Source organism: Nerophis lumbriciformis, linkage group LG11 (genome assembly GCF_033978685.3).
Source record: "Nerophis lumbriciformis linkage group LG11, RoL_Nlum_v2.1, whole genome shotgun sequence".
Classification (NCBI taxonomy): Eukaryota; Metazoa; Chordata; class Actinopteri; order Syngnathiformes; family Syngnathidae; genus Nerophis; species Nerophis lumbriciformis.
This window is the reverse complement of record NC_084558.2, coordinates 12443966-12464934: the sequence shown is the minus strand read 5'-3', so window position 1 is coordinate 12464934 and position 20969 is coordinate 12443966. Positions and strand designations below refer to the sequence as shown.

The window sequence follows — 20969 nt, the reverse complement described above, 5'->3', positions numbered from 1 at the left end:
GACTTACCACCAGGTAAGCGAGCTTTAAAAGCAAAGTGGGTTTATGCACTCAAAACAGACACAGATGGATCTAATAAATATAAGGCGAGATTTGTTGCCAAAGGATACGACCAGAAAGTAGGAACTGATTACGAAGAGACGTTTTCACCGACAGCTGACATGTTAAGTGTAAGAATTCTCATGCAGAAGGCGGCACAGGAGGACCTAATCTTACATCAGATGGACGTGAAGACCGCGTATCTGCACGCACCCATAGACTGTGAAATCTATTTAGAACAACCACAAGGATACGAGAAAAACTCTAACACTGGTGAAAAACTGGTATGTAAACTGAACAAATCATTGTATGGACTCAAACAGTCGGGCAGAAACTGGAATACAGTGTTACACACCCATTTATGTGAAAATGACTTTGTGCAAAATGAAGCAGATCATTGTGTGTACACAAGAGAAAAATATGGTCAAAAGGTAATACTTATTATTTGGGTAGATGACCTTATTTTAGCTGCTTCAAGTGAAAAATCAATGCAGGATGTAAAAAGAATGTTAACTCAGAGATTCAAAATGAAGGATTTGGGAATCCTAAAACATTTCTTAGGAATAGACTTTGCACAAACAAATGGACTAGTCAAAATGTCACAAGAGAGATATGTGAAAAAGGTTTTACAAAGGTTTGATATGGAAAATTGTAAACCAAGAGAAACTCCTTGTGAACCAAAACTTGATTACGCAGAAAATGCTAAAAAGTTGAAACAACCAAGACAGTACAGAGAAGCAGTGGGAAGTTTAATTTACTTATCAACATGCACTCGACCTGACATAAGCTTTGTTGTGAGTAAACTATCCCAACACTTTAATGAACCTACTATGGAACATTGGAATACAGTGAAACATGTATTCAGATACCTAAAAGGTACATCAGAACAAGGACTTAACTTCAAGAAGAATGTAACTGAAAGACTCGGTCTGACAGTTTACTGTGATGCAAGTTGGGCATCAAATGAAACAGACAGACGTAGCACATCAGGCTATTGCAGGGCCGGCCCAAGGCATAAACGTACTAAGCGCTGGCTTAGGGCCCCGCGGCCACCAGGGGGCCCCCAAAAGCAATTAACAAAAAATTATTATTTTTTATTTTTTGCATGTACGAGTCTGACTGATGATTTCTAAATGATCAAAGATATATTATTGTACAAAAACACAATTTTAGGTCAACATTTTTGCACATTGCTGTTTCAGGTTTTTGTTACCAAAAATAATAAAGTGAATCAGAATCAGCTTTATTGTCCAGTTATGTTTAACACACATGGAATTTAACTTCAGTAGACTGCACTCTCTTTGTACAAAGTAAACATTAAATATGAACAATTAACTAAAAATATAAACTAGTAATTAAAGACTAATAAGTACAAGACTGATGAGACAAGATGACACTTTTACTGTAAATACAAAGCTTTATCACTTGGACTGTTCAACCCCAGGCCACTCTTGTAGCTGAATGTTTTCTACATTTTAAGATTAGGAACCATATGTGGCACTCTGGACATCATTCGTTCATTCATTGGTATTATTTATGTTCTTAACTGGGCCACCCCCATATCTTTATAAATGACATGTCATTTGTAAAGACATGCCAGGCTGACAATAGGATCATGTAAACAACACTGCCAGAGCCGCAATGAGTTTATAGTAGGTGTGAATGATCAATCAATATTATTGGCAGAAATAGAGGGCCCCAAAATCAAATTTTGCTTAGGGCCCCATGGAGGCTTGGGCCGGCACTGGGCTATTGTGCAACTTTGTGTGAAGGCAGTTCATTCATTTCATGAAAGATGTTCTTGAAATAATGTTTACAAATTGGTTTAACACAGTGAGCTAATAGCGAGTGGGGGTGTTAAGATTGATCTGCGCTCTTACTCTGTGTGGCTTTAATGTAGAGGTTGGCTGTTATAGCGCATGTTCCCCTCTTGGGGCGCTCTGGTGCTGGTGTGTTATGTTCAAGCGAAGAAGTATAATAAAAGTCTCCTCGTGTGAGAGGACGTTGAACAGACTCGATGAAAGTGTCATTCTTGTGCACGCCCAAAGAACTCCACGAAGCTCAAACATCTTAACAATAATAATTAAAAAAAAAAAAAATTAAAGTGAAATTTCCTCCCGTTCCTCGCGCCCCACCTGTCATGTCTCTATTCCCCACCAGTGGGGCGCGCCTCACACTTTGAGAAAGGCTGGGCTAAGGCATTCATCGCGACCCGGGCTGCGAGCTGCAACTTGGGTGTTGAGCCAGCTACTGAGGCGGCAAACGGCTAACGTGACTTGCTACACGGTAAGGCTAACGTTAGCTAGCCAGCTAACACACCATAACTTTCTCGGAGCAGAGTAACATTAACATTTAACATACATCTCTCCTAACTGATCTACCAGCCCACGCCTTAACGTTGCGCTTTAAAGTCAATATGTACAATCCCACGCGTTGATGTTCCTCATATTGTTCACAGCGTTTGTTGATGTTTTGGTTTTCTCTGAAGTGAAATTAGCGCAGGCTACACCTGGCTCTGATACACACGTGACATTCTTGTTATTGTTTTGGTCTCGTATTGGCCGTAATTTATTTTTACCCCGCGGGGTGGCGCTGATGTGCCTCGGAACTGGTCCAAAACCTGACTGTTAGTTGGGACCTCTCCTTTTTGGTAAGACATTTTACGTTTTCGTGGGACTCATACGCCCATCGGGGTGACTACGCGTGACATTTGGTGGGTTGTTGGCGGGTTGGGGGAGGTGCGTGAATGTTTATTTTCTCGGCATGTCATGTCATATTCATACATTGAAGGGGATTGATGCGATCCTGTGCTAAATGGAAGCAGCTTTTTCCAGTATGTATGGTACGAGTGTGTGTGAATGGGAGTGTCCATGTATGAGTATTTACTATTTGAATGCCATCCCAGCAGGCAAACCTGACTACTTTCATATACAGGTAAAAGCCAGTAAATTAGAATATTTTGAAAAACTTAATTTATTTCAGTAATTGCATTCAAAAGGTGTAACTTGTACATTATATTTATTCATTGCACACAGACTGATGCATTCAAATGTTTATTTCATTTAATTTTGATGATTTGAAGTGGCAACAAATGAAAATCCAAAATTCCATGTGTCACAAAATTAGAATATTACTTAAGGCTAATACAAAAAAGGGATTTTTAGAAATGTTGGCCAACTGAAAAGTATGAAAATGAAAAATATGAGCATGTACAATACTCAATACTTGGTTGGAGCTCCTTTTGCCTCAATTACTGCGTTAATGCGGCGTGGCATGGAGTCGATGAGTTTCTGGCACTGCTCAGGTGTTATGAGAGCCCAGGTTGCTCTGATAGTGGTCTTCAACTCTTCTGCGTTTTTGGGTCTGGCATTCTGCATCTTCCTTTTCACAATACCCCACAGATTTTCTATGGGGCTAAGGTCAGGGGAGTTGGCGGGCCAATTTAGAACAGAAATACCATGGTCCGTAAACCAGGCACGGGTAGATTTTGCGCTGTGTGCAGGCGCCAAGTCCTGTTGGAACTTGAAATCTCCATCTCCATAGAGCAGGTCAGCAGCAGGAAGCATGAAGTGCTCTAAAACTTGCTGGTAGACGGCTGCGTTGACCCTGGATCTCAGGAAACAGAGTGGACCGACACCAGCAGATGACATGGCACCCCAAACCATCACTGATGGTGGAAACTTTACACTAGACTTCAGGCAACATGGATCCTGTGCCTCTCCTGTCTTCCTCCAGACTCTGGGACCTCGATTTCCAAAGGAAATGCAAAATTTGCATGGTTGGGTGATGGTTTGGGGTGCCATGTCATCTGCTGGTGTCGGTCCACTCTGTTTCCTGAGATCCAGGGTCAACGCAGCCGTCTACCAGCAAGTTTTAGAGCACTTCATGCTTCCTGCTGCTGTCCTGCTCTATGGAGATGGAGATTTCAAGTTCCAACAGGACTTGGCGCCTGCACACAGCGCAAAATCTACCCGTGCCTGGTTTACGGACCATGGTATTTCTGTTCTAAATTGGCCCGCCAACTCCCCTGACCTTAGCCCCATAGAAAATCTGTGGGGTATTGTGAAAAGGAAGATGCAGAATGCCAGACCCAAAAACGCAGAAGAGTTGAAGGCCACTATCAGAGCAACCTGGGCTCTCATAACACCTGAGCAGTGCCAGAAACTCATCGACTCCATGCCACGCCGCATTAACGCAGTAATTGAGGCAAAAGGAGCTCCAACCAAGTATTGAGTATTGTACATGCTCATATTTTTCATTTTCATACTTTTCAGTTGGCCAACATTTCTAAAAATCCCTTTTTTGTATTAGCCTTAAGTAATATTCTAATTTTGTGACACACGGAATTTTGGATTTTCATTTGTTGCCACTTCAAATCATCAAAATTAAATGAAATAAACATTTGAATGCATCAGTCTGTGTGCAATGAATAAATATAATGTACAAGTTACACCTTTTGAATGCAATTACTGAAATAAATCAAGTTTTTCAAAATATTCTAATTTACTGGCTTTTACCTGTATTATTTTATGGGTTTTGAAGACCTTGACACAGTTGGAGATTTACAGCACTGCATTGGTATTGAGAATAATATAAACTGCAATGTCTATGACCCTGAGCAATTAAAGTCCTTATATGATCTTTATAATTACTCATTTTTTACATTTGAATATTAGAAGCCTGAATAAACATCACACTGATTTAGCCTCTCTACTTTCCAATATGAGCTGTATGTTTAACTTTATTGCCTGTAGTGAATCGTGGCTTTCTGATTCCTCATATATTGATCTGTTTAGACTGGATGGATACAATTTACATGTAAAAAATAGACCCAGTGGAAGAGGTGGAGGTGTGTGCCTCTATGTCCAGAACAATCTTCATGCCAAAGTATGTAACATCACCCTAGAAGATGATCTCTATGAATCCTTGTTCATGGAGATCAACAACAAAGGAAAAAAGTTAATTGTTGGAGTACTCTATCGTCCTCCTGACTCACCTCTTGACACTTTTCTTTCCAAATTGGATGAACTATTACTCAGTCTAAATAAACTAAACAAAAACTGCATCCTTCTTGGTGACTTTAATATTGATATTTCCAAGGACGATGGAGCAAAACTGAACTTTATCAACACGTTACATTCTTCTTCCTTCTTCCCCACCATCAATAGGTTCACTCGAGTCACAGATGCCTCAAAAACAATAATCGATAACATTATTACTAACATCCGTAATACAAAGCTCGTGACAGGGGTGGTGCAATCCGATATCACAGACCACTTTCCCATTATACTATTCTTTGACTCTGGCAAAACTCCCTCCTCCCCACCTCCTAAAGGTAAAACCAAAATACTCAACAATACAACTCTACTACACCTAAATAATAATCTGCTTGCCAGGAAATGGGACTCTCTGTTTGATTGCACCTGTCCTGATGCTGCATATGAACATCTGATTAAAATGATTCAGGATGCTATTCAGGAAACAATCCCTGAAAAAACTATCAAAAATCATACCTCAGAAAAAATCCCTGGATTACAAGGGGGATCTTAAAGTCCATCAGACAAAAGAATAAACTCTACAAATGTTATATTTCGAACCCTACTACTGTCAACAAAGAAAAATACACAAATTATAGAAATAAATTAACTCATATTATCAGGAAAAGTAAGCGCAGCTATTATTCTGAACTATTACAAGCATCGCAGGGGGATTGTAGGAGAACATGGAACGTGTTGAATACTGTTCTCAACAAGGGACATAAGGCCCCTGTTGTTCCGGATACAGGGTCAAATAGGGCTGATCTTGCCAATAGTTTTAATACCTTTTTTGCTTCTATTGGGGAAAACCTATCCAGTAAAATAGGTCAACCTCCAGGGTATTCCTTTAAAGAATTTTTATCAGGCAGCTACCCTAGCTCCTTTTTCATGCAGCCAACCGACATCAATGAGCTTTATACGATCATTATGGACCTAAAGTCATCACATACAGCTGGAGTGGACGGGATATGTAGCAAAATCTTGAAAGCCATAGCAAATGTGATCATAAATCCTCTCTGTCACTGTATAAACCTGTCACTTAGTGCTGGCATTGTACCCAAAATGTCCAAAGTGGCAAAAATAATCCCAATTTTTAAATCAGGTGATAAAAATAATATCAACAATTATAGGCCAATTTCAATTTTACCAACATTTTCAAAAATATTTGACAAAGTGGTCTATAACCGACTGAATGGATTTCTGGAAAAACTAAATATCCTTGTCCCCTCCCAATATGGTTTTTGTAAAAAAAAGCACCACCTGTATGGCTATACTCGACCTTTTGGAAAAGGTCAATGACTGTATTGAAGAAGGAAAATGCGGTATTGGCATTTTTTGGATCTATCCAAGGCCTTTGACACAATAGACTTTGAGATCTTATTGTATAAGCTATATCACTATGGTGTCAGAGGGATACCTCTCGATTGGTTCCGCTCTTACCTATACGGAAGGCAGCAATGTGTATGCGTCAATGATCACAATTCACCCTGTATGACCATAAATTATGGGGTTCCCCAGGGATCCATCTTGGGGCCTCTCCTTTTTATCCTATACATAAATGATTTTGTAAACTCCTCCGAAACTTTTCATAAAATAATTTTTGCTGACGATACAAATTTGTTTACCTCACACAGGAGCCTACACGATCTACAAGTAACTGTCAACTCAGAGCTTGTGAAAGTAGATTCCTGGTTCAAATGCAATAAGCTCTCACTTAATGTAAATAAAACAAATGTTATTCTATTTCGTTCTAATAAAAACTGGACAAATACTGAGCACTGCCATATCAACATCAATGGGCAGGAAATACAGAGAGTGTACTCCACAAAATTCCTGGGGGTCATCATTGACGAATACCTCAATTTCAAATGTCACATTAGCCATCTGTTAAACAAATTATCCAAATATGTTGGCCTGTTCTTTCACCTTTGTCATTATCTTCCTCTTTATGCTCTACTCACACTATATAAAACTCTCTTTGAACCACATCTAAACTACTGTAATGTCATCTGGTGTAACACCTTCCCAACCTACCTCCACAAATTAGAATCCATGCAAAAGAAAATTATACGGGCCCTGTCATGGTCCAAGTTTAATGCCCCCACTCGACATCTATTCCATAATTATCATCTCTTAAGACTGACAGAGTTCAATATTTATCAAAATGCTTGTTTAACCTATCAAGTCATTTACAGGCTGAATTTAAGGCTCTGTAGCTTGGTTCCTATCTACCATCCCCAGCATGCCCACAACACTCGTAACTTAGATTTGATATCAGGGAAACATCGTTTACTGGATTGTACCGCTCGAAGTGTTGTATGCAGGGGACCAAATATTTGGAACCGGCTTAATGAGAGCCTCAAGATGCTGTATCCATTCTCCAAAAATAAACTAAAAACTTATCTATTAACCACCTATATTTAATGCCTCATGTGGGGTAGACTACTGTTGGGTTTTGCATGGTTGAATGAATGTATATATGTATGTGTATGCTTGCTTTAGTACTATTATCTTGTGTTAATCATATAGCGTTGTTTTTTGTTTAGTTTTTTGTTGTTTTGTTGTACTTGCTACCATGTTCTATCATTTCATGTATATACTATCCTCTGGACCCCCTGTCAAAAGCTTATTCTAGCTTATTTGGGGGACCCTTTCACGTACCAACATCTTTAAATGATGATATTTAAAAAAAAAAAACAAAAAAAACCAACAAAAAAAACTTACGAGCTTATTTGGCTCTGTGACGGAGCTTTTAACTCAAAACACGTGTACCTCAAATCAACGTCTCCCATTAAAACTAATTGCAATCAATTTAATTGATGCCTGGCCACCCCAGGTATGAAATAATGTAGTAATAATATACAGTATTTACCTTAAGAGTAGACTTCTGCGGCCTCTCCTTTCAGCTGCTTCTCCGTCAAACACACCATCAGCAGCTTTTCATTATTTTCATAGATAAATGTCCGCCCTTTGGATATTATTTTAACATTCTTGGTGAGAGTAAAACTCTTTCTGCTTCAGTATGGTGCAGACGAGCAATGACACACTTGAATTGCTTAGCCGAGTTGTCGAGACGCTCCGTCATGTTTTTGATTATTTATTTTTCTAATTCAATGAATCCACTTTTTCTTCTCAGCATTGTACTTTACACCCACTTTTTTCCTTCCCATGGTTGGAAAACAAAGTTATGTTGATCTGTAGACTTTTTGGATGGATCTTACAGGGTTTAATGTGAAATGTTCCACACCAACTAATGGCGGGGTTGCTTATAATTCAAAATTTTGCTTGCAACTTAATGCATAACAATTAGCCAAGAGACATCTCTTATCTCAACCTCAAACTCTTAAGTTGAGGCACTCTTAAGTTGAAGTACCACTGTATCTTCGGAGGGCCAGGCTCATTCTTTAAAATGGGCTTTTAGAAATTCGGTAGTTCATGCCGCTCTGTGACTCGTTATTTACATGCAACATGGTCTTCGGCACTCAACATGGATATACACTTATATGAAGACACTGGCAGTCAGTTTGAAACGGGTCCACTCCTCTTCAATTGGTGCGAGACACACAGTCATGCAAATGCAAAGTAAAACACAGTCCACTGGCAAACTGGCTCACATTTTCCCTGGATTGGATCCAACTTGTAATAGTCTTCATCAATGGATAGCTGACCTTACCCTTTTGGACCTACCCTGCCCTGTTTTGGAACTCTGTGTTTCTTTCACTTTCAGCTGTCACATCAATTCAAATCAGTCCCTCACCTAGTGGATAAGAGGTGCTCTGTCTTTCGTGAAGTTGGAAAACATAAGGCACTGCCTTCAGTATCTGATACAAAGTATGACACTCAGGAACATACACGGTCTCTGGTTGAGTTCATAGTTTGGGAGACAAATATTTTTGCTGTAACTTCCTAAAAACCCTAACGTGCTACTGTTGTAAGAGTAACTTGGACCACTGTAAACACATTGGCAGATCCTTGCATTGACACTTTGCTAGCAAACATACATCACTGGGGTCCAAACTTGTGATTTACACAGCTGAGGCGCTCCTCAAGGCACCCCTTTAAGTACCGTACTCTCTTTTTTTCGCAATGTGATTTGTATGACTAAGATGTTGCTGTAGCTTGTTTACTTCAGATGCAGTCAGTAATTATTTATTCTTTTTTTACATTTTATTCTTTTTTTTCTTTTTTTAAAAGTCTGTCCTGTCCAAGCACTCAAGCAAATCATATTGTTGATGTACTGTAGATGTTCATATCTGCTGTACCGATGTACTTTACAAAAGAGAAGTGTGGGACATTTCTGTTGTTGCCTTATTTGTACAGTATTTGACTTTATTTATGTTTGTATGTATTTAGTGTTTGGTGCAGGTAGACCGGAGCAGGGGAGAATAGAAAGAAGGGAAAAAAAGGAGACAGAGGGGGATAATGTGGGGACAAGAGGTGGACAAGAACGAGAGAGACTAACCAAAAAAAAAAAAAAAAAAAAAAACCCACAAAAAAAGCAGAACTACATCAGCAAATACTATATATACAAATATGATACCTGGAATGATAAGGAAAAACAAATTATTGAACTAGACAGTAATAACACAGTAATGACAATGAACATTATTGCACTACAAATGAAACAATAATAATATAGAAATAACAATATGGATAATAACAATAATTACTTCTATTATCAACATTATGTTCACTTTAAATGCAACAATACACAAATAAAATAAATATTTGGATTACAAAACAAAGGAACGAAAGAGAATGGATGAGAAAGATGAGCGGACCATATTGATATTCATTAATATATTAATATATTAATGAATTCATGTTTGCTGTGACGTGTGATTGCTGTGACAGACTGCTGCTGTGAGTATTTAATCACAAGTTGTGAGTTGCGAAAGCAGGAAGTGCTATGCAAATCAAGACAGCCACACTTGGCTAACAGAGAAATCTGATATCTACTCGCTTTTTTAACCCACAATAGCCAAAGGAGAGCAAAACCTTGATTAGGTTGCAAATATGTACTTGCAAGGCCGTTTCAAGAAGGACATTACAAGAGAAGCTAGATCTCGGCCGACCCCTGAGCTGGCTAACCTGTCCCAGCCAGTGAGAGGGATTGTTCGCCACTTCCAGTCAAATCTACCAACTAACCGGCACCACTGGCTTATGGCTGCTGATGCATGCTGCATATTGTGAGTTCAAATATTTAATTTATTTTTTTGATGTTTAATATGTTTTTACAATTCTTAAAAAAAAATTGGCCAAGGGCCAAAAGCCGACTGTATTCAAAGTAACAATATATATACACACACACATATGTACAGCCTATGCATATATATATATGTGTACAAGTACATATTATATTAATATATTATATACATACCTGTATATGATACATACATATATATGTGTGTGTGTGTATATATATATATACGTATATATATATACATACACACAATGTATAAGCAATATATATATATTTATACAGTTCTGAAGTATGTATACTTATATAGATATTAAATATATGTGTAATTTAATTAAATAACAATCTAAATAAGTTTGGTATCGAAATCACTACAATAACTTCAGTTGATTTTTATCACTATTTGTTACAACTATGTGTGCTGTCTTAGAGTGATCCGTGATCACGTTTACACAGCTGTATTTACACGTAATCTGCGTTCACAATGCTTTAAGTTTGCATATTAATTTCATACCAAATTGAAGAGGGGTATTTACCAAAACATGTAAAAAATACAGTACAAACTACAGTAAAACCATTTTTTTGAGAGTAATTGCAAATACGCTGTTATATGGATGCACACGTGCACACAAACACACTCATTAACACATGTACACAAATACACACATTACGACACTTTTTTTGCTACACAGCAGAACTTTGATTGTGACGTAATGGTAACAACAATCATGTGTACCAAAATACCACTTAGTTTGCATTAATTAAAACAGGCTATAACAGACTGAACAACACATAGTTTAAACTACTTCAACTTTAAAGGTGCCATGTGTAATGTGGCCAGAAATGGTACTGCAAACACGGTCAAAATTCTTTGGTTCCCTCCCACTCTTCATGACTGAGGTTGCCAGATACGCAGCCGAATCCGAATCCTACTTCAAATAGCAATCGACGAGTCCTACGCTGTAGGTTTCGCTTGTTTATGCTTCTTGCAAGATGGTTTACTAAGTAATTATGCCACATTTTACTGATTTCGATTAGCCAACTGTATTTGTAGAGTTACGCAGCAATATTTTAGTCGGGAGTCGGAACAGATTGTTGGCATTACCCTGATAAAATGTCTAGTTTGACCGCACAGACCACCATCGAAATAATTATATATCATAATATATTATACATCACATAGGCCTACTTTGATGGCAAGCCATGGCCAACACTAAAATTACGGCTGCAAGGTCATGGTAGACAGCGGGAACCCCAGACAGGTCAGATGGGGATGACTTGAGCTTGGGGTTCTCCGAGACGGGAGCTGCTGCCTTGAGGCAGTTAGCATGGCATGCCGTGCTCCAGGGTAGGATCCTCCCGGAGATCCAGGAAATCTTGGGGTCGTGCTGGCGAAGCCATGAGCGGCTGAGGACAAGAGGAGCGACAGGGGCGTTGAGGATCAACAAGCTGATTTACTCCGTGTGGTTGCCAGACAGGGTTAGTGTGACCAGTGCTGTACGGTGGGTGATGGGTCCCAGGAGATGCCCATCCAAGGCTTGAGCTGGTAAGGACTTTTCCAGGGGCAGAAGTTCAATCCCGGCTTGACAGGCGAAATCACGGTCCATGAAGCTCTCATCTGCTCCTGAGTCCAAATATGCTCCCACCTTCAGACTCTTTGACTCCCAAGATAAAGTTGCGGGGAAGAGACTGCCAGGGTCACTGCGACCGTGGGGAAATGTGGTGTGGCTCAGTAGTACTCCCCTTACTAGTGAGCCTGATCTTTTGGTCGTGTGGGGCAGGTCTGGATCATGTGACCCGCACAACCACAGTAGAGGCAGAGGCGCTGCCGTAACCTCCTCTCCCGTTCCTCCGCGGCAAGTCGTGTCCTGCCCAACTGCATGGGTTCCAACCCTCTGGTAGGTGCGGGGGAAAACCCAGACTGGTCCACCAAGTGGGCGCCTTCAGCCCGATCTCTGGCGGCAGTAGGGGAGTAGAAAGCTGTCCGATTCTCCCACGCCGGCTGTCGGGTCCTCTCACGGGCTGCGAGTCTTTGTTCCGCTGCCCGTTCCTTGAGCATCTGGTCCATGACCAGGTCCTACTGGATGAGGTCATGGTAGGTGGCCGGTCGGTGTGGCAACAATCCGTCCTTGATACGTTAGGGCTCAACAAGGCCTTATTATCCCACCCGCTGTCGGCGGCCAGGGTGCGGAACTCGAGGGTGTAGCCTGCAACAGAATGAGAGCCTTGCTGGAGGGAGTGAAGACGTGAGGCGACGTCTCCTCCATTGGCGGGGTGATCAAAAACTGCCTGGAACTCAGAGAGAAAAGTGGCAAAATTTGTGCTGAGGCCATGGTTGTGGTCAACCGCTGCCGTGGCCCATTGGAGAGCCCTTCCGGTCAACAGTGAGAAAATGAAGGCTATCTTGGCCCCGTCAGAAGTGAAACGGAAGGGCTGGTGACGAAAAACCATGTTGCACTGGACCAGGAAGCTGCGGCAAAGCTCAAAATCCCCTTCAAAGGCTCTGGGACTAGCGATCTTCGGCTTGCAGGATGAAGGGGGCAGCATGGGGGCTGCAGCGGCGGAGGCGGCTCGCTCAAGTGTCGGCGGAGCGCAAGAGCCTGGGGAAATCAAGTTCAGTCGAGCTAACAAGTTAGTAAAAGCAGCATCCAGCTTGTTCTCCAGTACGCAAAAGCGCTCTTGGTGCTGCTGGAGTGCCGTGTGCATGACTGCGACACTGGGGACGGGGGAGGCTCGGAAGGTGAGCGGTGTACGCGTCATGTCTTTTCCGTCTGTTTCTATCATGGCCAGAACGTAATGTGACGGGACAGCGGGAGAAGAAGACGGCAGAGAGGCGATGACGTCATTAGCTGTCAGCGTGTTTAATGACAGCTTATTGTGTAAGTGCGGTGTGTAATTAAACCAAAGAGATGTAGTGTGACTAAGTGTGAGACTTATCTGAGCGTGGTTGCCAGAGGGTGTTGAGGGTGCGTGTTGAGATCCAGGCGGAAGTCCAATTAGGGCAAGGCAGGCTCGAGCGTCGGAGGGCAGGCGTATGGTCGAGGACAGGTGCGTGGCGTCGTGGTCGGTGGGCAGGCGTGAGGTCGAAGTGCAGGAAGGCAAGGGGGAATCCACATGAGGTCCAAGATGACAAGACACACAACTCGGCGACAAGGAAGGATGACGGAAAGCTGGAGGACGACACAACACAAGAGACAATGAGCACGACGGGGAGGGAGCACAGGGAGAGAGAATGCACATGTGGGAGAGCTAGAGACGTGTGGGCTTACTGTACTAGGTACGAGAAGCTACGTTCTGGCGTCGGATCTCAGGTTGCGCTGGCTTATGAAGGCTGATCGCTCATTACGGGCAGGTGTGTTGATTGCAGATTGTCCGCAGGCGCGAGGAGGCGCGCCCGCAGCGGAGAGAGAGCGCCTGTGGGCGTGGTCCGCGGTGCGCTTGTCAGGACGCACAGCAGGAGGAGAAGCAGCAGGAGTGTGACCCATAACACACACATCACCATCTTTCAGTGCAGAGTGCAATTCTATGAGCCAACCCACGTTACGCATAAACCACGTTACGCATAAATCATATAGCCTACTTCCATGTCAATACACAAAGTAGAAAGTCATTACATTACATTAATCATTATATTGTGTTTGATGCACAAACAGCACCAGAAACCGCAATTAGCCGTGCTAATGTTGGAACGCATTTCCTCAGCGTATCGGCATATTGAGAACGAAATAGACACTGACACTATATTTTATATTTTGCCCTGTCAGTTGGATGACACATCGACATACAGGCTAACGGGCATATATTTCCCCGTTAGCCTATAAGTCGATGTGTCATTGACCGGGCTAGCATGCTAAGATTTACACGAGTGTGATGGTGCTTCGCTCCTAAGCATTCGTTGCACGAACATACTAGCTATGTCAGACAAGATCATAGACTGTATCGGACAATATAGTTTACATAACCAAATGTCAATTTCCACTTATTACAAGTAATAAGAAAACGTAAATGCCTGACTTAATTAGCAAGTTTGGCGTCAGATGAAAAAATCTTCTCCGCCTTCAATCATCTCCATCTTTCAAAGGCATCCCCGATACAAATCCTCGATTTGTTCCTGGCTTTGTCATGAATAAGTTGAGAATCGTAACGACGCTTTTAGATTTCCTAATGTCTGACATGTTTAGTAACTTTACCAGTGGCAGTAACCAGACAGAGGGCGGTGCGTAACTGGCAACCTGCATGTGACACACTCACAGACTTTCTAAATGGTCAAACGGTGGAGGGCGGGGCATCGAAATGAAAACAATAACAATATTTCAGGGCTGTACATCTAATTTTGAAATGAGCATATTCCAGCTGAACTACTGTTATCAGTTATAGAGGTATTCAAAAAGAACATGATTTATTAATGCCTTTTGACATATCAGGGTCATTAAATGATGACTTGACATGAAATTATTACATATGGCACCTTTAACAACCTCCCCTCCACATCATACCATGACGACAATGTAATATGAAGTATAAACGATAAAACATTTACTATTTAGAGTGTGTGAAAGTTTGACTCCTTCCTTGTTTACTTCCCTAATGACATCCTTAAAGTTTTGTTATCAATCAGAAATATCAAGCAGCTAAAATAGGCCAAACATGGATATGTGTGGAGAGAGTGTTTTGCATATCTAATAGATTTATATGCGTGTAATTTTAAATTATATACACGTGTTTTATAATGTCACAAAGTTCAATGAGCAGGAGGTGTGTTATGTGTGACCGTGTGTTGACTTTATTTTTTGGTTATAGTTACTTTACACCATGAGTGGTAAAAGTTGTTTGGATTAGGTCATATACATTGATGCTGTGGTCAAGTCTCTTCCAAATTAAGTCCAAGATCAATGACCATTGTTTCTATCTTCGCCTACTAGAGGGCATCAAATCGATCCACACGGGATTAAATTTCGTCGTAAACATGCGAGACTTGTAATGTCTCGCAATGAAGATTCCGGCAGTCTCGAGCCTCAGTTTGGAAACCCCTGACGTAGAGATTAATTAGGAGTGTCAAATGATACATTTTTAGTTTTGATTTGTTTATTGATGTTCAAACACTTACAATTGACATTGGTAGTCCAACAAACATCAAATGCTGTTTTTTGTCAAGTGATACATTTTTTAAATCAGATTAATCACACTCTTGAACTGTGAATAATCATCATTAATCACAGGTGATTATTTGCTTGCACAAATAAAATTTGCTTGAGAAAAAAAAACTATATTTGATACAAATACCTACTCAGTGGCCTAGTGGTTAGAGTGTCCGTCCTGAGATCGGTAGGTTGGGAGTTCAAATCCCGGCCGAGTCATACCAAAGACTATGAAAATGGGACCCATTACCTCCCTGCTTGGCACTCAGCATCAAGGGTTGGAATTGGGGGTTAAATCACCAAAATGATTCCCGGGCGCAGCCACCGCTGCTGCCCACTGCTCCCCTCACCTCCCAGGGGGTGATCAAGGGTGATGGGTCAAATGCAGAGAATAATTTCGCCACACCTAGTGTGTGTGTGACAATCATTGGTACTTTAACTTTAACTTTAACTTTAAATGAAATTTATAGTCAAAATGTCGTACGGGGCCATCCATCCATCCATTTTCTACCGCTTATTCCCTTTTGGGGTCGCGGGGGGCGCTGGAGCCTATCTCAGCTACAATCGGGGAAGGCGGGGTACACCCTGGACAAGTCGCCACCTCATCGCAGGGCCAACACAGATAGACAGACAACATTCACACTCACATTCACACACTAGGGCCAATTTAGTGTTGCCAATCAACCTATCCCCAGGTGCATGTCTTTGGAAGTGGGAGGAAGCCGGAGTACCCGGAGGGAACCCACGCAGTCACGGGGAGAACATGCAAACTCCACACAGAAAGATCCCGAGCCCGGGATTGAACCCAAGACTACTCAGGACCTTCGTATTGTGAGGCAGATGCACTAACCCCTCTTCCACCGTGACGTACGGGGCCGTTTAAAAAAATATATTTTACTGAATTGCAAGTCATTGATTTGCTCAAATCTTGGTGACAGTAAGTACAGTAAGAATTAAGTGCACATTTTAAAAGTATTTGCAATAACATTGCAAACAAAGTACAGCTACTAATCAGTAATGTAGTAAACACACCAATAAACAACTTTACATAGTGCACCATTTAAATCCGCAGTTACTCTTCTTAGTTTCACCAGATGTTTGAACATCTATCCATTTTTCCGCCGCTTATCCGAGTCCGGGTCGCGGGGAGAGAAGTCTCAGCAGATATGTCCAGACTTCCCTGTCTCTGGCCACCTCCTTCTACAGGGGGGATACCGAGGCGTTCCCAGGCCAGCTGTGAGACATAGTCCCTCCAATGTGTCCTAGGTCTGCCCCGAGGACATGTCCAAAACACCTCACCAGGGAGGCGTACAGGAGGCATCCGTAGTAGATGCCCAAGCCTTCTCAGCCGGCTTCTCTCGACTTGAAGGAGCAGCGGCTCGACTCTGAGGCTGCTTCTACACTCGTTATACAGGATATATCCCAACGAACCTCATCCCTGTCCACACACACAAAATGCCATCATTTAAGACCCCTTTACCTCTGTCGGCCGACGCAACGCGACCCAGTACGCAAGCGCGGAAAAAGCGCACGTCATAGTCACCTCTGACATAATTTGTAAACAATTTGCTATGCACTTCTCTTCAGTGTGAAGAGCTGCACTTTACTACATTGTAGGGCTGGGCGATATATTGAATATACTCGATATATCACGGGTTTCTCTCTGTGCGATATAGAAAATGACTATATCGTAATATTTGAGTATACGTTCTCACGCAGTTGCTTTTAGCTGCGGGCATTACACTACACGCTTTTCTCACTCTCTCTTGTCTCTCCTTCTAACAGAGACATAAAAAAAGCGCACCTTCTTACATACGTCACGTACTGTCACGTGTGCAACGTCATACGCTCTCGCGGAGCAGAGAGGTAGCAGCATGGGTAACGTTAGCTGTGGAAGGTGCTAGCGGAGTGGTGTGAGTGGTATTACGAGAGAAAGAAGGTGCGAATCTGGAAACAAATGAAGGAAGAATTAATTCCCAAGAAAAACAGCATCCATCGTCTGGCAGTGGTTTGGATTTAAGCGGCAATATGTTGAACAGACAACCGTAATATGTCAAGTGTGCGGCAAAAGCGTTGCTACAAAAAGTAGCGGCACTGCTAATGTGTAGCATCATTTTAAAATTCACCCCCTAGAGAATGAAGAGTGCTTGAAACTCTGCATGTCAACATCTCCGGCCGGTGCCACACCCACAAAATGCCGAAGCAACCATTTCCAGATCAACACCGTATGAAAAAAAGGTATTCATGTGTGATTTCCACAAACGTACATGTAGAAGGAGAAACATATGTCTGGATGACTCACCTCCATCTTTCTAGTGGTTACCTCCGAGTTACAAAACCGGTTGTTATGAAGCTGGCTGTGGCGCGTTCTTTCTGACGTCACTTCCTGTGAGGGGCGCGGACTTTCTGACGTCACTTCCTCTCCGAACTCCGTTTATAAACGATTGATGAGTCCACACAGAGCTAAGAGCCAGAGATTCAAGAAATACACGTGTAAAAAATTATCCAAAGAGGGGAACCTTAAACAATAGGTTAGTGTGGCTGACACAGGGTTTAGGCTAAATAATTATTTGTTTAAGGAGTTATCCGGCTTAATGTAGACAGGGCCTTACTCACTCTCCCAGATGATCAAGCTCCTCACCCTATCTTTGAGGGCGATCCCAGACATACTGCGGAGGAAACTCATTTCTGCCGCTTGTATTCGCGACCTTGTCCTTTCGGTCATTACCCAAAGCTCGTGACCATAGGTGAGGGTAGGAACGTAGACGGAACGGTAAATCGAGAGCTTCGCCTTATGGCTCAGCTCCTTCTTCACCACAATAGACCGGTGCAGTGATTGCATCACTGCTTATGCCGCACCAATCCGTCTGGCAATCTCGCATTCTATTCTTCCCTCACTCGTGAACAAAACCCTGAGATTAGAGATGCGCGGATAGGCAATTATTTCATCCGCAACCGCATCAGAAAGTCGTCAACCATCCGCAATCCACCCGATCTAACATTTGATCAGAACCGCATCCGCCCGCACCCGCCCGTTGTTATATATCTAATATAGACGATGCAAGGCATTAGTGAGGTTATAAAGCTTTTGCCTGTTAAAGAAAGGAGACTGATCCAATGCAGCACAGACATTCGCGTGCCACGCTGTCACGACCCAGACGCACACCAGTGCGCAATCATATGGGAGCCGCGCTGAGCGCACCTCCAAGCGCGTCTCGCTGCCGGCGACGGCCGGGTATATGGGCCCGACGCTCCAGCGCCATCCATTTTCAGGGCTAGTTGATTCGGCAGGTGGGTTGTTACACACTCCTTAGCGGGTTCCAACTTCCATGGCCACCGTCCTAGCTGCTGTCTATATCAACCAGGGTGAGCCCCACCCCTTTCGTGAGCGCACTGCGCGCGGAGTGACCCCTGTTACGCGCCCCCGGCAACAGGGGTGGCGGGCAGGTAAGCTGCGCGGGCGGAGCGCGCGGAGTGACCCCTGTTACGAGCCCCCGGCCACGGGGGTGGCGGGCAGGTAAGCTGCTTACCTGCTGCGCGTGACGCCGGCCGCGGCGAAGGCGGACGAGGCGGGGTGTCGGTGCGGTGGGCGCGGTGGTGACCCTGGACGTGCGTCGGGCCCTTCTCGCGGATCGCCTCAGCTACGGCTCCCGGTGGGGCCCTCTCGGGGGAAGGGGCCTCGGTCCCGGACCCCGGCGAGGCGTCCCTTCTCCGCTCCATAAAAGTGTCCATCTCTTTTTTTTTTTTCTTCTGTTGTGGCATATGCTGCAGGTGCCTGCTCGTTTTTCGTATGTGGGTAACAACATTTAACTATGTACCGGTATATATATTTCCGAATTGGTTTAACTGCCACCTGCCTGAATCTATTTAAAATCTAATTTTTTTTAATTTCAAACACCCGACCCGACCCGACCCGCGGATAAAATCTAATTTTTTAAAATTTCATCCGCCCGATCTGCGGATAATCCGCGGACTCCGCGGTTGTGCCCGCAAACCGCGCATCTCTACCTGAGATACTTGAACTCCTCCACTTCTCAGGGAGTTTGGTTCCAGAGTCTATGCTGTGCATTGAGTTGAGCCCCACTATATCTAGACGGTATCTCCCGACCTCATGCACAAGCTCAGGCTCCTTATTGCCATAGAGGTGACATTCCATGTCCCGACAACCAGATTTGGCAACCGAGGACCGGATCGCCGAGGCATTCGCCTTCGACTGCTACCCAGTCCACATAGCACCAGACTCTCATGGATCACCCTGAAGGGAGGGCAGTCCCACGCCTCTCTTTCGGGCTGTGCCCGGGCGGGCTCCGTGGAGGAAGTCCCGGCCACCAGGCGCTCGCTGACGAGCCCCTGCCCTGGGCCTGGCTCCAGAGTGGGGCCCCGGTGTCCCTCGCCCGGGCGAGGTGCTGTTCCTCGATTTTCCTTTTTTCATAAGAATCTTTTGAATCGCTCTTAGTCTGACCCATCACCTTGGACTACTTTGCCTTGGGAAACCTTACCAGGGGCATTTAGCCCCCGACAACATAGCTCCTTGGATCATTTGGGTACTCAAACTCCTACACCCATTTAGGTGGCGATTCTTGGATTCATGTTTGAACAAAAACAAGCTTATTTACCTTTTCAGATGACAATGCTGATCTCTTTTTTTGGTATAATGTGACCCCAGCTCAATTACTTACAGATGTCCAATGTTCTCCAGTAAGCAAAATAACTTCACATTCATCCAGTAGATGCAACTTGATGCTCTTGTTTTTGTATCATTGCTGTAATTGTGCCTCTCCAAGGTATTGTACGACAGATCAGCTGTGGTGATATGAACGACATCTTCTTTCATGACTTGTTCTTCTCAGATGTTATGTGTCCTACATGCGATGACTGTTCATTTAGCAAAGACATATTTTTTAACTTATCTGCGCTACTTTTGTTGACAACATTGACACAGATAAACTCTGCCAGCATAGCGTTCTTTTCTGTTTGTTGTCGATGTAACATTCATGTTAGCGGCACCACCCTCGAGTATTTGTTTCGCTTTAAGATGGTATTTTAAACTTGAAGTGCGCAGATGATAAGAATGATTGTCGCTCCAATACCAATAAATTACCTCAGTTTTATCTTAAGCTCTGTTTTAAAGAGAAAATTGGCTATCTCCCATCACGATCACAGACCATGTGATAATGCACGCGTCTTCCCGGTTAGGCCTTAACCCGGATGTGATTAATCTTCACTCATTTGTTTATTATTAATCACATGCGTTAACGCATTAACGTTGACAGCCCTAGTTACAATTGTTGATGCGGGTTTATAGGGTTTTAAATGCGCCGGAAAGTAGCCCGTTTTGTACACTATTTAGGTGATTCAATGCACAGTAGTGCGCAAGTGTGTTTCTGTATTGTATTTCTCCAGCCGCGGTCATGTGGTGGCATAAATTATGGTATATTAAGAGATTTTTTATTAAAGTCGTACTAAGTTGGACATCACTGAAGGCCTAGAAGTGAAATGCACGGAACCGCCACTTTCCTTGGACATATTACTCCTTTTATGTCGTTACCTTCACTAGG

At 43.0% G+C, this 20969-nt stretch overlaps 2 protein-coding genes across 2 annotated transcripts in view; one reads left to right on the top strand and one right to left on the bottom strand.

Moving 5' to 3' along the window:
- Window positions 1-2069: 2069 nt before the first annotated feature.
- ep300a (E1A binding protein p300 a) overlaps window positions 2070-20969 on the top strand; it is a 105793-nt gene continuing 86893 nt past the window's right edge. Inside the window, exon 1 of the mRNA XM_061967358.2 lies at window positions 2070-2323. The gene's annotated coding sequence lies outside the window, so the exon portion shown is untranslated. The remainder of the gene's footprint in view (window positions 2324-20969) is intronic.
- On the bottom strand, window positions 10641-17767 carry LOC133610093 (uncharacterized). Its single transcript, XM_061966160.1, has 3 exons — window positions 17714-17767; window positions 13543-13775; window positions 10641-13443 (listed from the first exon to the last, which is right to left on the bottom strand). Exon 3 carries the CDS (start codon window positions 13055-13057, stop codon window positions 12062-12064), a length of 996 nt encoding a protein of 331 aa, XP_061822144.1. The 5' UTR covers window positions 13058-13443; window positions 13543-13775; window positions 17714-17767; the 3' UTR covers window positions 10641-12061.

What these genes read in the sequence shown, in the direction of transcription:
- LOC133610093 (XM_061966160.1), bottom strand. Translation starts at nt 13,057, where the DNA reads ATGATAGAAACAGACGGAAAAGACATGACGCGTACACCGCTCACCTTC.